At 33.8% G+C, this 17473-nt stretch overlaps 1 protein-coding gene across 6 annotated transcripts in view; it reads right to left on the bottom strand.

Moving 5' to 3' along the window:
- Nucleotides 1–403: 403 nt before the first annotated feature.
- Nucleotides 404–17473, bottom strand: part of TMEM161B (transmembrane protein 161B) — a 74058-nt gene continuing 56988 nt past the window's right edge. For 3 of the 6 annotated variants that reach the window (XM_010357618.2, XM_030927583.1, XM_030927584.1), the window contains 7 exons: nucleotides 12135–12286; nucleotides 11541–11601; nucleotides 10920–11060; nucleotides 8079–8192; nucleotides 4169–4343; nucleotides 2870–2966; nucleotides 404–1689 (listed from right to left, as the gene is read on the bottom strand). In XM_010357618.2, the coding sequence (XP_010355920.1) occupies nucleotides 1412–1689; nucleotides 2870–2966; nucleotides 4169–4343; nucleotides 8079–8192; nucleotides 10920–11060; nucleotides 11541–11601; nucleotides 12135–12286 (1018 nt within the window). In that variant the 3' untranslated portion in view covers nucleotides 404–1411. The remainder of the gene's footprint in view (nucleotides 1690–2869; nucleotides 2967–4168; nucleotides 4344–8078; nucleotides 8193–10919; nucleotides 11061–11540; nucleotides 11602–12134; nucleotides 12287–17473) is intronic. The other 3 variants (XM_030927585.1, XM_030927587.1, XM_010357619.2) reach the window with 2 other exon arrangements.

The raw sequence follows: 17473 nt of genomic DNA, 5'->3' as shown, positions 1-17473 counted from the left end.
ATATGGAAAAGTATTTATTCATTTATTTAAAAAGAGAAAAAAACTACCTTTGTTTATCTCTTATACATTTTACAATCTTGACCCATCATTTTAAACTTTAGATGTAAAAAGAATCAAAAATAGTTTTTTTTTTTTTTTTTTCATTTCCCTTGAATGTTTCATTCAAATTATCTCAACTTTGGCCAGTAAAACAAAAATATTTCTTATTCTAGAAACTACAAATTTAAAATGAGTCCTATTTAACCAAGGCATACATGATACCTGTAGACCTGATTTGGGAGGGAAAGATTCTGATTTTCAGAAATGACAGAAAAAGAATTTTAATTTGGGAGAAATTATTAAGCATCCATAAAACTTTAAATACACTCACATATAGGCAATACAAATAAATTGCTTACTCTGCTGAACTTTCAAAATGTATTTTAATCTCATTCCAAGAAGAAATAAAATTTCTAGATACAAATACATCTCATTCAAGTCACTTTTTAACATACATTCTGCAACTTAAATTATAAGGATTCAATATTTTCATCTTTTATAATCTCAATATATTATATATTTAATATATAATATATATACAATACATACAGGTAGTCAGCAGGTTTACAAAGTAATTTCTTTAAAGTCTGATCAGTATTGATAAATATTTTTAGCCTATTAAAAGGAACTATTTAGGATCATAGAATAAAATAAAATATGGCAGGTCCAAACCTAATGGCAAGATTACAAATGTTCATATGGCCAGTCATTTTAAAAGAACTCTCAAGTTGGGTAGAATATGTTTTAAAACAATACCCTTGCTATTCTCAAGCAGCAGTAGTTATATATTTTAACCATATTCATCTCCAATAAATTTAAAATAACTGCAGCTTTCTTTACTGTAATATACAGTAGCTATCTCTTCCTTTCTGTTGGATTTTATTGTTTCAACAGTAACTAATATATTACCAACAGAAGAGACTTTAGCCCCTTTCCCTCCCCTAAAGCATGGCTCAGTTTGAAGATTGTTCTATAGGCAGCCACTATGACTATCAATAGTACCATAATAGCATTAAAAGCAATCAGTAACTAGAGTCATGTGAGATGTTTCAAAGACTGCTGGAGGTTTGTGTAAACCAGGGTAATCAGAAATATTACCCTTGTAGATAGCCCTCTCCTACCAGTAAATACAAAGAGTTAAAATTCCAATGCCACAGTGTAACAGTTAACAATCTATTTTGTAATTTTAAATATTACAACATTAATTCACCCTGAGAATACAGAGGAAACATTTAATACAAGACATTCTGATATGTTTCTTTTTTTTTTTTTCCCATTGTATTTGCTTTCTTCTGGTTTTCATCAGCCCTTTAAGGGCACAAATATTTGAATTTAAAGTGTGATTTGGATATGCTTTTTTGTTAACTGAGATTCATGCCACAGTCAGATACTGGTGATAGATAAGCCCAAAAAGGCTTGTAGAAAAGAGGCAAGCAGCAATCCACCAGGTCAGAAAAGACAGAAGTCCTCGAAAAAGAAGAGGAGTAAAAATATTTTTTAAGCTGCTCAGTGCTACTGTTATTTGCGTAACAGTTACCTTCATCTTCCCTTCAGCTGATGGTAATTCAGAGTAAACAGAATTGGAGAGTAGACTATTATCCACTGGTAAGGTAGAGATAGATTCTGGATAAATACCCCAGGAATGATTACCTAGAAAATCGAAGACACAAATACAATTTGAAGAGTAACTAATTACAAAGCTTTTTACTAAAAAAAAATCTTTACTATATTTGAAATTAACAGTAAGTTTAGAGGCATAGTATGTCATTTTATGTTGAAAACAAAGTAAAATAATAATCCTTCTAGATCCCTAAAAAATTAACATGACTAGAGACTATCTGGCCTCATCAGTAAAGGTACACATAAAAGCAAAAAGTCTGATATACTTTTAATTAATTGCACTAAAAATGGGTAAAATAACAAAAATAATTTCCTCATTGTATAAGAAATGAATCAGCTAACTCTACTGGAGTAACAAAGACAGATTCAATAACTTCTGAGAAATATTTTCTACTAGAATATCAAAATAAGTTCCTTTCTCAGAAATTATCTATGATTTCAATGTGAAAACCTATTAATAGCTTCCAGAAATTTTTTTCATCATATACTTTCCTATAGTGGACAGGATATGGGTCACTTAATTTACAACTGAACTACTTATCCCTTTCCATTCCATAGATTCTTACAGGGCAACTACACCTATCATCAGGTCTATGACACCCACTAAGTCCATGAAGCCAAATAATACTTTTAGTTCCTTTGGGTTTCTTAAACCCTAACAGTGGCTGATTGCCTGATCCAAAAAAGGGGAAATGATTAATGCAGTAATAGATACTTCTTGAATAACACCACATGGGGACTTGATAGCTTAGTGAAGAGACTTGTAGAATTTTGTACTGAGAAATCTTCACCCTTTCAATGTAAGTTATCTAAACTAGAACTTACCATAGCATTCTGTAATTTATGTAAATTTATAATTGCCTTGTAATAATATAAACGTTAGGCAATAACAAAACCTTAAATCATCTTCTTATAACACAAAAGTAACTAAGATCAACAGTGCTTACTAAAGTTACTGGGTAAATCTGAGACTTAACCTTTAGTAAACAATTCTTGAAGACAAAGCATAAAGTTATAAAACCATGGGTCTGAGTTTTCAAAATGAAAATGATAAATCACCTTCCACAGCTAAAACTTTCCCATGGTTCTTTCTACAGCTTTTAAAAAGAGAAACAAATTTAAGAGTTGCATTTCTTTGTTGGTGACAAAAAGCCTTATTAATTATAGGTAGAAAGTAAAAGATGCTTCCTAGTTGCCAGGGCATGCCTACCTAGTGTTTTCAAAAGCAGAGTTGTGTGAAGCAGCATTACCAGAGGCGCCACATACTGCAGTGCAATGACACAAAGATAATAAAAGACTCGAGCCACCTGCAACCAACAACATTCTTAAGTGTCTAATACAACTGACATGTTAGGAGTGAATTAAACTTTCAGATAATTGTCATACCAAAATGTTTAAGAGATAATCCTTTCACAAGAAGGAAGCTAAATGTCAATGCTAAATGTCCCCAAAATGACTCTAGAAAGGCTCAACTTGAAGACAAGTTTTTAGAATGTGAGAGCATTAAAATAGATTCCTTAAAAATAATTCTTAAATGATGTATATATATTGGAGAAAATAACGACTAAGATTCAAATGGTATACATTTACTCATATTTCAAAGATAAAACAAAATGTAAGGGATACCTAAAATATCCAACTAAATAACAATAGTAGGCAGAGTCACGTATGAGCATAAATCCCTCATAAATAAAAAATTAAGTCCTCATTCTACATGAACATATTTGAAGTCAAACTATGGAAAATATAAAAACATAAAAATATATAAAAGGTAAAACAGAAAAAAGTTGTCTAAATCTTAATAAATGCCTCTAACTATGGAGGTGAATAAAAAACTGGAGCTGGTTGGGCGTGGTGGCTCAGCCTGTAATCCCAATACTTTGGGAGGTGATGCAGGAGGATTGCTTGAGCTCAGGAGTTCAAGACAAGCCTGGGCTATAAAGAGAGATGCTGTCTCTACAAAAAAATAAAATAACAATCATCATAATAAAAGGAGGTAGCTAAAACCACCTCTCTTAAAAAAGATACAATCAAGTTATTGGTCCATTATAGTGGCAGATGGATTCCTTGTCCTTTTCTTCTGTGGAAGCCTCAAATAAATTAAACACTTACATTTCATGTTCAAGTACATTTAAAATGAATAAGTTTAGCCACTGAAAGTAGTATTTCCTCCTCTTTAAGTCTTAAAGTCTGGACAATATGTTATAACGTCTTTCAAATCTATTAGAAGGGTCCCATTTAGCAATATTAGGCATAAAACAGCTTTGTACCACCCACTGTATGACACCAAGCACTTAAGGCAGGAAGAAGAATTAAGACCCCTTCCTTCACGTGGCACCAAAATCAGATAAAGGTCTCTTTGATATCTGTTAGCTTAAGATTGTTTTGTTTATTTACAATAAGAATAAGACGGGTTGAAATACTATCTACTAAAGGAAACCAGTATTTTTCTTTTTTCTTAAAGAGCGGTTTTTGCTATTTTTCATTTTGACTAGGGTATAAAACTTACCATTTTCTGTAGCTCAACCGTACTTATTCGCCCTGCTTCTTTCTTCATCTGATCCACACATTTTTGGGCTAAATTTAAATAAGCTTGCAGGTGACTACGCATCATGGCCAACCGCAAAGCACACAGCAGGATTATTAACCAGAGTCGCAGAGTATCAAATGTGGCTTCTGTCATTCTACAGATCAAAAAGTTGATATGGTGCTCTCAAAGGCAACAATATGCTAGCATGCTCGTTGTATGTTAATGCTCACCATATAAAATATAAGAAGTCTATACTTAGCAACAGTTAGACATACAAAAGAATCTGACTCTGCCATAGACTTATCTGTATAATACTTTCACTTGAATAACAGAACTAGATAAACGCATTATGAAAGTATAAGAAGTTAACAGGTATCTAGAAGAAAAAAGTAGAGGAATACATGAGATCTTTTTCTCTATATACCCTCCTCCATGGATAAAAACTGGCTGTAACATGAAAAGAGAAGTTGGAGAAAGCAAGAAAACTGCAGGGATTGCCTGTGGGACTAATCAAGTCAATCACCCAACATCACTGGGTACAGCTTTGCCTGATCATATACCTATTTGGATGGGATCTTTCACTCTGCTGAGCCTTCACTTGGGACCACTGGAAAATCAAAACTTCTGATATATTATGAAGATATCAGATGCCTGAAATTCCTCTACAACAATTCATTTAACTAGCTATGCATTGAAGCTGGCTCGGTTCTGAGCAATTCCTCAAACTTAAGGTTAGGATTCTAGGTGAAAATATATAACGTAAAGACATCGTTTCAGAAACCAGATCACTGATGAGGGCTGCTTAAAGAATTTTAGAAAGAAGAGATAACTTCTGATGTCCTTTTGGTGTTTAATGTTTTTAAAAGACCATGGGTTTCTGCTCTGATGAAGAACTACATTGCAAGTAATTTGAATGTAGTGACTAGACCACCCTTGGCATCTAGTCTTATATCTAGTACCTATCAGGCACTTAATATGACGGTTGTAATGCATAGACTGATTTGCCAGGTAAAACCTGGAACTGAGAAGGGTCTCCCTGAAATTCGTAAGAACATGAGGGTAGAATGGATGCATATAAAGAAGAACAAATGAGAAAAGATTAAAAAAAAAAAAAAAACCTCATAACTAAAACCACAATATAGGAAAATTTGAAGTGTAATATTTTGCTCGAACTGTTTAAGAAATGGAGTTAAGAAATGGGGATGGGACAAAGGCTTTACTTTATATACTCTCTCTTTTTATTAAGTCATGAGGGGACATGGACATAAAATTCCAATGGAAATGCACTGTTGGCTAAGAAAGATAAAGGCATAACATTTTATCAACATGTTTCCACTACAATGAACAATGAGATTAGGGAGCCATCATGTGAGGGTAACAGTACATAAGACACAAGCCTACTCACAGCCTTGACCCTTTCCTGGGGACTTATAAACAATACTGTGCTCCCTCCAGTTGTGCAACAAGGACAACTAACTGGGAGCAGCCTGAAGACAGCTATTTCACAGCCTTTGAGGATAACAGGTAATGTGAATGAAAGGAATAGAAGAAGGTAGTGAATTAGAATATTATTTGCTTAGTTTATGGGTTCAGGATTTAGGATAATAGTCATTAAATAGTACTTTCTAATTAGATTATTCAGTATCATCATAAATATCTGAAAAGTTGATCTAACAGAGTATCTCAAGAAGGAGCATGAGGAGGGGCTTAAAGTACACAGGTAAAGCACAGGCAGAAGAAATCACCCTAAATTCCTGATGCCATTCTGAACTTTCCTGCATATGTTGTGTTCTTTTTATGAGGTTATAAGCACACATGGACTCTGTTTACCAATATTTTATTTTTTTCAATGCTTTATCAGAACACATGATGGACTCAAATACATTTCTGGGTTGAAACCACATTATACCATAGTTTTTGCTTCTGATTACAAAGACCTTTCCACAAATCAATTTGTCTGTGACAGAAGAAGAACCTGTCACTTCATTTTTCCTTCATCCTACCCTCTTTGATGGGAAGCCATTTTTTCACAATCTACCATATGCACTTTAGATTTTTAACAAAAATTAAAAACTGCCTCTAATAACCATGAATTTAAATTAAAGAATAATAAAAGAGAGCAGAGGTAAAACCATAGAAAGAGAACCTCAGGTCTTTATGTACAAACCACATTTTTCCTATAATTTAATATACACACAAGGGAAACGTTCCTTATTCCCATTTCCATTAAATAAAGTATTCACTACTAATGAATCCACATGTAATTTAATCAGACTGGAAGTGGGAAGTGAATGTTGGTATAACTACCAAGTGTTTTATGTACACGCGATTTGGCTGAATAACCTTAGTCCAATTATTTAACCTCTGAGCCTGTTATTTCATTTATAAAATAGGATGAGAACAACAACATATACACAATTACCATAAAAAGATACAATATGTAAAGTATCAATATCTCACATAATAACTGGTATAAGTGTATCATAAATGCTAGTTTCTTTATTTTCTCAATTTAACTAAGGCAAATATAAAATCAGAGAACATAATTACAGGAGTATGAAATCCAGTTTCCATGACCAAATTTCAAGGAAGGATTGGGAATGCTTTCAGTATCAAATATATGAATTAGCAGTTTCTCTGAGATTTTTCTAGAACCCTAGGATCCTTACAATTACCCTTCAATACTTAAGGAATCTGTCAAGTTAAAATTACCATTAAGGTAATTAGTGTGTATCGGCATGGGGGAAGCATTACTGTTTCAGTGGCTATTTCCCGGGTTCAATAGGATTAAATCTAAAAAGAAAAATTATCATGGTCATCACTGATTTTATACATACTCCAAGAAAAACTGGTACCAGGATCTAAAAGAAGTACACAATATAAAAGGTACACTACAGAGTCAATGACTAGTCAAGTATTTCTATTTTAATTCTGATGAGGCAAAGCAGTGAAAAGAACATTTATTAAGCACTTAATTCCAGCTGGTTGCGTTACATGTGTTCTTTCACTTATTTCAATGATAACCTTGTGAGGTAGATACTATTATCTTCATCTTCCAGATGGGGAAACAGGCTCAGTGAAGTTAAGTAATCTGCCTCAAGCAAAGATTTTAGTGAGGAGGAGAGCTGGAGTTTGAAGAAGTTCTGTCTGAAACTTTCTATTACTCTAACAGTTCTACAAGGCTAACATATCAAGTCTAGTTATTAACGCCTATTAATAAACTGTTTGTTTCCTCACCATCTTCTGCTAAAATACAGTTGCCTAACTATAGAACTATAAACTAGTATTAGATAATAATGTTAAGGTATTAGTATTAGATAATTTTGTTAGGTACGATGATATTATTGTTATATAGGAAAATATCCTTATTTTTTTTAGAGGTGCAAGCTAAAGAAAGTATGAAGGGATAAAACTGGTACGTCTCTAATTTAATTCAAAAATGCTTCATCAAAAAACAAAATAAAAAATGGATGAAGCAAATATGGAAAATGTTAACAACTGTCAAATATAGGGGTTGAGTATATGAGTTTCCATTTATACTACTTTTTTTCTCCATAATTTTCACAATTAAAACAAAAGAACTCCAGAAGGTATCTAAACAATAGGCACAATGACAACAGAAAAATGATGATGACTGGACGTAAAGAAGAGAAAAAAACAGTGTATAAGATAATATTAGTGCAAAGTAATAATCATTAACATTAATAAAGATCACAAAAATGTTAAATGATGCTCTGTAGCTTCAATTTTCTAACACATCTTTTAGTATTCCTATTAATGTCTGAAAAATACAGTGTCCTGATTTTATCACTGAAAAACAAATACAGTAAATAACATTTAGTAAAGCAGTTTTGGTGATAAAAATCAGCCTTCAAATGCCCATACTTACAAAGGGATACTTTCTTTACCCAGTGGTGGGTTCATAATGTAGTCTTTGGTGATTGGTTTTACCCAGAGCAGAACCATAAATAAAGGTGCCAGGAAGTTGATATGAAGTAATGTTCTGAAAATATGTAAGAAATAAATATAAAAATTCAGAAACAACATGTGCTAATAAACTACAGAAGCTTGGGTCTTACTAAAATGGAGGTAGGAACTTATTTGCAATATTCTACTACTTACGGTACTACTATCACCATCATTTTATATTTATCATTATGATTTAACACTGATTTGAGCCTGTGAGAAAGTATGTCATTATCTTAATTTTTCAAATGAGAACATTTAGATGCAGAAAAGTTCAATGACTTGCTCTTGGCAATAACAGGCCAGAGGTAAATATAGGACTAAAATTCAGATTTGCTCACTTCTATTCTAGTATTCTTTAGTAATCCCATACTTTATTCCTGATTTAATAAGCAGGTATTTAATGATTCTAACTTTAGATAGTCAATGAATCTAATGGATTTTCAGTACAGAAGAGTTGTCTGATACTTTCTAGTGCAACTGAAACAAAGTGTCTCCTCATTATCTACAAGTAAATGATAGTGATTAGCCAGGTCCATATGACTAGAAGGCATATGGCAGATGGAACCTACTCCAACAACCTGAAACTGAGGAACTTTTCAATGTGTAATGATCATGTATAATTTTTAATTTCCATTGTTAAAATCATAAGTGATTCCACATTTTAATTTCTTTTTGAATGAATATGAACACACTTGAAATAATTTCCCTATCCTATATATATATACACACACACACACACACATATATATCAAAAAAATTTGCATTACTCCTGACAAGGCAATATACCTAATACAGCAAAGGTTTCAGGTCTGCACTATAACTTCATTGTTAATTGTCCAAGTTTGTACCCTACAGAGACAGATGGCTGATGAACATTTTTCTTATTTTAGAAAAAAGGCAAATTCTTCACGCATTTTATTACCATAAACTGCTTTCATTATCAACCACACTTAAGAGCTAAACTGGAGGATTCAAAATACACACAAACACCACATTTTAAAGTATTACTACACAGGCAAATGACAGGGATCTGTGTGAGTGAACAGGGCTGGGTCAGGAAGCCATGAACACCTGACAGGGAAAGGCAGAACTCTCGCTCTAACCTGATATAAAAACAGGTCGTAGTGCCTGGCCATGGGGGTGAAGAGAATGCTGCTCTTTGTGCCAGTCATGTTATTCTCACAACAGAACTAGCTTGCCCACACCCTTATATCAAGGCAGAGTGCTACAACACAATGAGGGGCTGCAATAACTGAAAATAAAACCCCAAATCCCCAAAGGGAAAAAAATCTTAAAACGAAGCCACGTTTTACTAAAAATGGCACTAAAATGTGCGCTCCACCCCCAACCACCACTAAACGCTTTAAATGTTTTTATAAAGTGATTCTTTCATCCCACAGCCTGGGTAAACCATCGGATGTGGGGAAGAAAGAAGCAGTATTAGGTATGCAGTGTTGCTAGGGAACACTCTAGTATCAAGGAGCAGCCCACAGCGGTTTCAGTAGCTTGTGAAGGGCTCCCCTCCACCCACCCTTTTCAGCTTATTTAAATCATAACACTGGGGTTAGTGGACTGAAGTGTGTGTGTAGGGAGGAGGGGGAGAACCAGGTTTTGTCTTAAAGGAAGCCATTAGGGAGACGGGTGGTGGGAGAAAGGCAGGATGTAGCCAAAAGCACGCTGAGTAAAATAAGGAAAAAAAAAAAAAAAGGAAGGATGAAGGAGTGTGTAGTGGAAGGTGACAATAGGTAAACACACGTATAAAGCATATGTAGAAAAATGGAAGTGAGGTTAAAAAAAAAGACAGTCAAAATTAAATTAAAGGGAAATGACATAGGTAACAGAGACAAGAATGTGCAAAGACTAAAGACTCAGCCTCATTAAAAATAGGTTTTAAAGAATAGAAATGTTAGGAAATAAGATCACTCAGAGAAACTTAATGATTATAAATACACATATCAAAATGAAATATTCTCAAGTTGGGCTTCTACTGCAAAACAAAACGATGAGACAGGAACTTTGATCTGAATATGAGTTGAAGTAGATATAAGCCTATCTTTCTGCCAAGATGTCTACATCAACAACAACAAAAAAAATCTGTGACAACCACAAAGAATATAGTAAATGGGCTTTGAACTACATATAAAGATGAAATATGACTTGTCCAAACTAACGTAGAATTTCAGAACTAAAATAGAATTTGGTAGTTAGAAGTAATGTACAACATATAACATTGTAGAGTATTAACAATCCCAAAATAATGTATTATTTTAATAAGAGTCTAATAAGCAGGTCAATAACTTAAGGAAAACAAACATCTCTTACATACAACTTTAAGTTTTAAAATGTTTTTAAATAAAATTTTACATTAAAAAGTTAATTTAAATAGATTCATATAAAAATTTAAAACAATATTTTAAAGTAAAATGATCTTATTTTTTAAGGGAAATTTCTATGGAGCCTCAGTTTAGTTGTAGAGATTGCAATATAAGCCCTTGAATTAGAAAGAACATAAATTTTGAGATTTTCATTTTAACAGGTAAGACAAATTTAGTAATTGATGCTGTATCTTTTTAAATACAAGACTTAAAATTTAGAAGTAAATAAAAGAAACTTGCTTATAGTTGAAAGAGGAAGTAATGTGACATCAAAGTTATTTATTAATTTTCAATACAATAATTATGATTACATTACAATATTATACCTTCATTAAGATGGAAAACATATATTTATCTGCATGTGCTTATGTACATTTTCCGCTTACTGTGTAATTTTTTCTGTTGCCAAATTCAGGGCATCCAGATGCATTTGAGCCAGCCGTAATCCAGGAAATGTCAAAAAAGCCCCAATGAGTGAACAGAAAATAGCCAGGAAAAATTTGAAAGTAAGTTTTGAAACAGGACTCCTAAAAATAAAATTTTTAAAGAAGCTGATAAATTTTTATAATTAGCTTTCGAAGAATTTCCTTTCTTCTAATCAATTATGTTACAAACAACAATAACAGTAAAACAAAGCAAATTTCTACAAAAAGACTGCCATTATTCAAGTACCTATAATGGATTCTGGTGAACTGTAAACTAAATGAGGCATCTCTTTAGTCACAGTCACAACAACCTAACTTACACATTCAACAAGGAACTGACATATAACTTGGATAGAAATTTAATCTTTTGAGGGAGATGAATTTAAGAAATGCAAATTTATATAAGAATTCTATGAAAGATACTAACTTTATATAGTCATAAAAATTATAAGTAAGGATGTTTCTAGAAGTGACAGTCCAACTTAAAACTCTTTACTAATTTAAAACAGCTATAGTAAATACTGCTTTATTAAAAATATAAAATGTTAAATTTAAATAATGCTTAATTTTTCAAAGACTTACTGAGATTCTAAACCTTGCTTTTCAAGAAACTGCATCGCACTGTCTGAAAAATTTGTAAACCCTGTAGGAAAAAAAAAAAAAAAAACCAGATTACTCTTATCACAGATGTGAAATATAGACTCTTTCTGTGGAAATAAAATGCTAGAAAACAGAGCATCTTAAATGTTCAAGTGACTAGCTCAGCTCTTTCATGTGTTAATTAGTATGCCATAACGCAATAAAATTTGGTTATTAGCAGGAACAGGCTTTGAAAACATCCCTTTGATATTTGTACATTCCATGAGTGTGCATAAAATTTGCATTAATTTTTTAACTGTGTGAGTAAACTTTAGCATTACAGAAACTTATTTAACTGTAAGGAAAAAAATGAGACAGTATTTTTGGAAAACACATTAATTAAAAACTTAGCTAAAACAAAAGCAAAAAGAAGATCTTAATTAAGAATAATAAAGGTTAATTATTTAGAACATTACAGAGTATACACTTTAAATTTAATTTTAAATATTTATCAGATATAAAACTTAAATACTGAGGTCAAAAATATTAGCATTAGATAAAGCAAAATTAATTTTTAAAGTTGTATGAAACTATTACCTGTTTCAAGTCCAAATTCCAGATAATTTTCTGTTACAATCAATACTGCCATTGCTTTGACAAAGAAAAAAAATCCAAAGGTGACACAAACAGATCTTTCACCACCATCTTCTACTTTAAAATAGTGTGTAGTTAATGAAAATAGAACTTTGCTGCAGAAGGAAAAGTTCAGGAAAAACCACAATAACTTTATGGGAACTATACACAATGATCTTTATAGGACTTGATTCCAATAAAATCTGGCTACAACATTTATTTCTAAGTGGAGTTTATAACATTTTTAAATTAAGGAAAAGAGCACCCACATACTAAGTTATAGCTAGGGAATGTACTTCTAGTTTATCTCACTCCAATTTTACTAGAAGATTATTTCAAGATTTTTATGCAATATGTTCTCAGTGACATGAAAAGCCAGAGTAGAGGTTATTCTAGAGAACTGTCTTTATTAGGCATGTCTGTTAAACCAGTTTACATTTATAATTAAACACATAACACAGGAATCATCCATAATAATTCAACAAGTTAAAACTTGAGAATTTTACTAGTAGCTATTGTTGATCTGTAGTATGAAAACTAAATATCTGGGATCACCACTTCACATTAGTATTAAGCGAAAATCTTTAGAGAAAACAAGTTCCAACTGAGTATTCAAACACAGCCAAAGTTTCAACATGCTCATCTATTAAAATAGGCTGAAGAGATTATCTTATCTGAACCACCCCGACACACACAAACATTGATTTAATCAAGGTTAAATCAGTGCATGGCCGAAAGCTAGAACTCAGATCTCCATCATACACCAAATTGTTCTCCTTGAAAGCGCAAAACAAACAAAATAAGGTGCTTGGCAAACAAACCTAGAAAAGCAACCTTTACGTAAACTTTATGTCAAGCATGGAAAATAACAGCTATCATTTAGTACTTGCCATGTGCCTGGCAATACCAATTAACTTTTAATTCTCACATTAACCACATTATTATTGCTACTTTACAGACATTTTAAAAAACTTAAACAAAACAAAACAAACTGTGGGCCGGGCGCAGTGGCTCATGCCTGTAATCCCAACATTTTGGGAGGTCTAGGTGAGCAGATCGCCTGAAGTCAGGAGTTTGAGACCAGCCTGGCAAACATGGCGAAACCCCGTCTCTACCTAAAATGCAAAAATTAGCCAGACATGGTGGCACATGCCTGCAGTCCCAGCTACTCGGGAGGCTGAGGCAGGAGAATTGCTTGAATCCAGGAGATGGAGGTTGCAGTGAGTCGAGATAGCACCACTGCACTCCAGCCTGGGCAACAAGAGTAAAACTCTGTCCCAGAAAACAAACAAACAAACAACAACAACAACAAAACAACTGTGGCAGAGAGGTAAAAGTAAAAACCTCAAAATCACAGCTAGATTAGAGAAAGTTGAGATTTAAAACTAGACAGTCTGGATCTAGAATCTGGGCACTTAACAATTGATTATATTACCTCTAAAAAACTGTACATAGCACCTAAGTCAATGTGGTACTTTTAGCAGTAACACATAAAATCTTTTCAAAATAGAACGCCCTGACAGAAGTAAAGAATTAAAACATTCTCATAATCCGAAGAATCCTTTCATATATATATATATATACAGTCTGAAGGTAATTTTATACAATATATTTAATAATTTTGTGCATGAAGAAAATTTTGACTGCATTTTAACTGCAGTCTCTCACTTGAGGCCAGGTGTAAAGTTTTCTACTTCTGGTATCATGCCAGTACTGGAAAAGTTTCAGATTTTGGAGCATTTTGGATTTTGGACTGTAATGTTCAACCTGTATCAAACAATACAGGTCCATCCATCTCTTTCTTGGCATTATAAGGAAGAGCTTACATATTAGAAGAGGACAAAGAAAGATGAATATAGTCAAGCTGCAAAACCACAACTGAACTGCTTTTAAGATACAGCGATGATCTCTAATAGCCTAAATGCCTTAAACCCAGGTTTGAAAAACACTGTTTTATTTTTACTGAAAATGTTTACTAGAATCTATAAGGAGACAATTTCCAACTTCTTTTCTTAGACTGAAAAACAAAATAGTATCTTTGGCCAAAAGTGGTACCAAATCATCAGAATAAAATTTCCCAAAAATTACACCTACCACTGCACTTTGTTATCCTAGAATACTGAAATTACAAAATATGTCAACACTAAAGGAAAACAAAATTATATGCAGTCTGATCCAGACATGAAGCATGGTCTTGCACTTATCACTAATGCTTTACAGTCCCAACCACAAATGCCTAAAATGGTATAATCACTGCATCCTCACTTCATATTGCATACTGGATAAATCTTAAAAACCAAATTATTTATTGAGTTCCATATTAGAACACCATCTCCCAATAACCCTTATGTAATACTATGATCTAGCCACACCCACAAGTTCAAGTTTTCATTCCATAGTCCCCAAATCTTCACCTTAATCAGAAGAGTGTACTTACCATCTCCTGAGTGTCATCACTACACTGTCTTCGATCATAATCTATCATCTGAACTGCCCGCTTCCCTCCTCCTACCTAATCCAAGACTCAACAAAAGCTCCACATCTTTCATGATACTTACCATTACCTTCTCAGCTGAGGCCATTCTTTTCCTCTTTTGAACTTATTGTATCACTTATTAATGTAATTCACTTGCCATGTAATCAATATACTATTTTAAACTATAGTGTGACCAAGTTGTAAAGAAAGCATTCTCTAGACCTAGAGTGTTTGGCTTAATCCTCGTTCTACTCTTACTAAACTACGTGATCTTCCACATGAAAATTAATTTCTCCGTGTCTCAGTTTCTTAATTTGTAAAATGTCGCCACCATAATCCACAACCTCACAGGGTTATTTTGAAAATCAAAGATTAAGTCTTCCTAGTTCTCAGCAACAAAATGTTTTCTAGATAACTGAATTAAATATTTAACATGTAATACCAAAACTATGGGAATGTATACAAAAACATATGGATCAATACAATACAAACAGATAATGATACCATTCCTGATTATGTTTAAATCTTTAAAATTTGATAATTTAATTTAAGAGGTACAAGATTAAGACGTATACAGGCAGTGATGTGGTGTGCACTGACTTCTATGTAAGTGGCAACTGGGCTCACAACTCTCCACTGATTGCCTTTCTATGCAGCCAGACCACTCTGACTCCAGCAGAAGACGAAGATTTTTGCCTCTGAAGAAACTGAACCTGAGGCATAGGAGAGTACAGATTTAGTCAACTGCATCAAAAACAGGATGATCAGGTGAAAGTCTACACTCAAAGGTAGTACTCATCTTGGAAACATGTGTAGCAAGTTTGTACACTCCAGGCAGGAGATTAAGAGATTCTCCTCTAGAGAAACTGAAAGGCCTCAAGGAAAAGACCAATAAACAGTGACACTTTGGGCTACCTAAAATAAAGCTGGCTTTAGTATTACCAAGTTATTCTTTAGTGAAACTAACCAAGCCCTAATTATATACAGAGCTTCCAATCAGCTTTTAGCGGCCATCTCTTAAAAATGAAAGGAATCCTCAGACATTAAAAAAGGAATTGGAAAACATTTTCTATAAAAGACCAGATAGTAAATACTTTAGGCTTTGTGGTCCATATGTAGTCTCTGTAGCATATTCTTCTGCCTACTTTGTTCCCCTAATACTTTAACAAGGTTAAAAAGCCATTCTTAGCTCAAGAGCTGTACAAAAACAGGCTGCAACCCAGATACTGCAAGTCATAGTTAGGCAATATCTGTATTAGAGCATCACATCTTATTTAAAAAAAGAAAGAACTAAAATCGGCAACAGAAAAAAAGTAACTTCAAGAAAAAAAGAGATGATAAAGGCAGCAGAATGAAGTTTAGATATATAACTATATATACAGAAACAGATACACACATTTTTATTTAGAGATATTTATAAACATAGGATATGTATATTTCATAAAGCTAGACAAAGATAAATGCATCTTTGAAATAAGAGCAGGATGCTATGAAAAAGGAATGGTTAGGCATCAACAAGAAACAGGACAGGAAAAATAAGAAAAAAAAAATCAAAAGTTCCATCAAGCAGAACAAAAAGACAAAATGAAAAGTAAGACAAGGCCAGGCATGGTGGCTCACACCTGTAATCCCAGCACTTTGGGAGGCTGAGGTGTGCGGATCACCTGGGGTTAGGAGTTCAAGACCAGCCTGGCCAACAGGGCAAAATCCCGTCTCTACTGAACATACAAAAATCAGCCGGGCAAGGTTGTGGGCGCCTGTAATCCCAGCTAACTCAGGAGGCTGAGGAAGGAGAATTGCTTGAATCCAGGACGTGGACGTTGCAGTGAGCCGAGATCGCACCACTGCATGCCAGCCTGGTAACAGAGCAAGATTCTGTCAAAAAAAAAAAAAAAAAAAAAAGAAAAGAAAAAAAAGAAAAAAGTTGATGAGAGGTTAATCCAGAATATACAACATCTGACTAACAAAAGTGAGACAGAGAAAGAAAATGGGAGTGGAGGGAGAGAAGAAATTCTCAAAGACATAATCAAAGAAATTTTCTAAACTTGATGTTTCCAAATTAAAGAGCCTACCAAAAGCCCACCACAAAGAAGTAAAAAAGATCCTCATGAGGTACATCATCATGAACCTTCAGAAACAAGACCAACCAAGAGACAACTGTAAAAGTTTCCTCAGAAGAACAATAAAGCAAAATTAGGTATATGCAAAAGATTAAATATCACCATAAATAACTCTTTTCTTTTTTTTTTTTTTTTTTGAGACAGAGTCTCGCTCTGTCACCCAGGCTGGAGTGCAGTGGCCGGATCTCAGCTCACTGCAAGCTCCGCCTCCCGGGTTTACACCATTCTCCTGCCTCAGCCTCCCGAGTAGCTGGGACTACAGGCGCCCGCCACCTCGCCCGGCTAGTTTTTCGTATTTTTTAAATAGAGACGGGGTTTCACCATGTTAGCCAGGATGGTCTTGATCTCCTGACCTCGTGATCCGCCCGTCTCGGCCTCCCTAAGTGCTGGGATTACAGGCTTGAGCCACCGCGCCCGGCCCACCATAAGTAATTCTTAATAGCATTTTGCAAGGTTGAGGACAATGGAGCAATGCCTTCAAAATTATGAAGAAAAATACGGATAATCTAGAATTCTATAACCAACCAAATGCCAACAACAGCATGAGTATAAAATTAACTTTCAAAACTGCAAAGTCTAAAAATAGCTACCTACCCCACACGCATGCTTTAACAGAAAGCGCCACCAAAACATTTCAACAAATCAAGAAATAAAGACACTAAATTGTAATAGGAAAGAAAAGTCAAGGACAGGTAGTACAATTTCCT

Source organism: Rhinopithecus roxellana, chromosome 3 (genome assembly GCF_007565055.1).
Source record: "Rhinopithecus roxellana isolate Shanxi Qingling chromosome 3, ASM756505v1, whole genome shotgun sequence".
NCBI lineage: Eukaryota > Metazoa > Chordata > Mammalia > Primates > Cercopithecidae > Rhinopithecus > Rhinopithecus roxellana.
The sequence above is the reverse complement of the archived record's forward strand: the minus strand, read 5'-3'. Positions and strand labels throughout refer to the sequence as shown.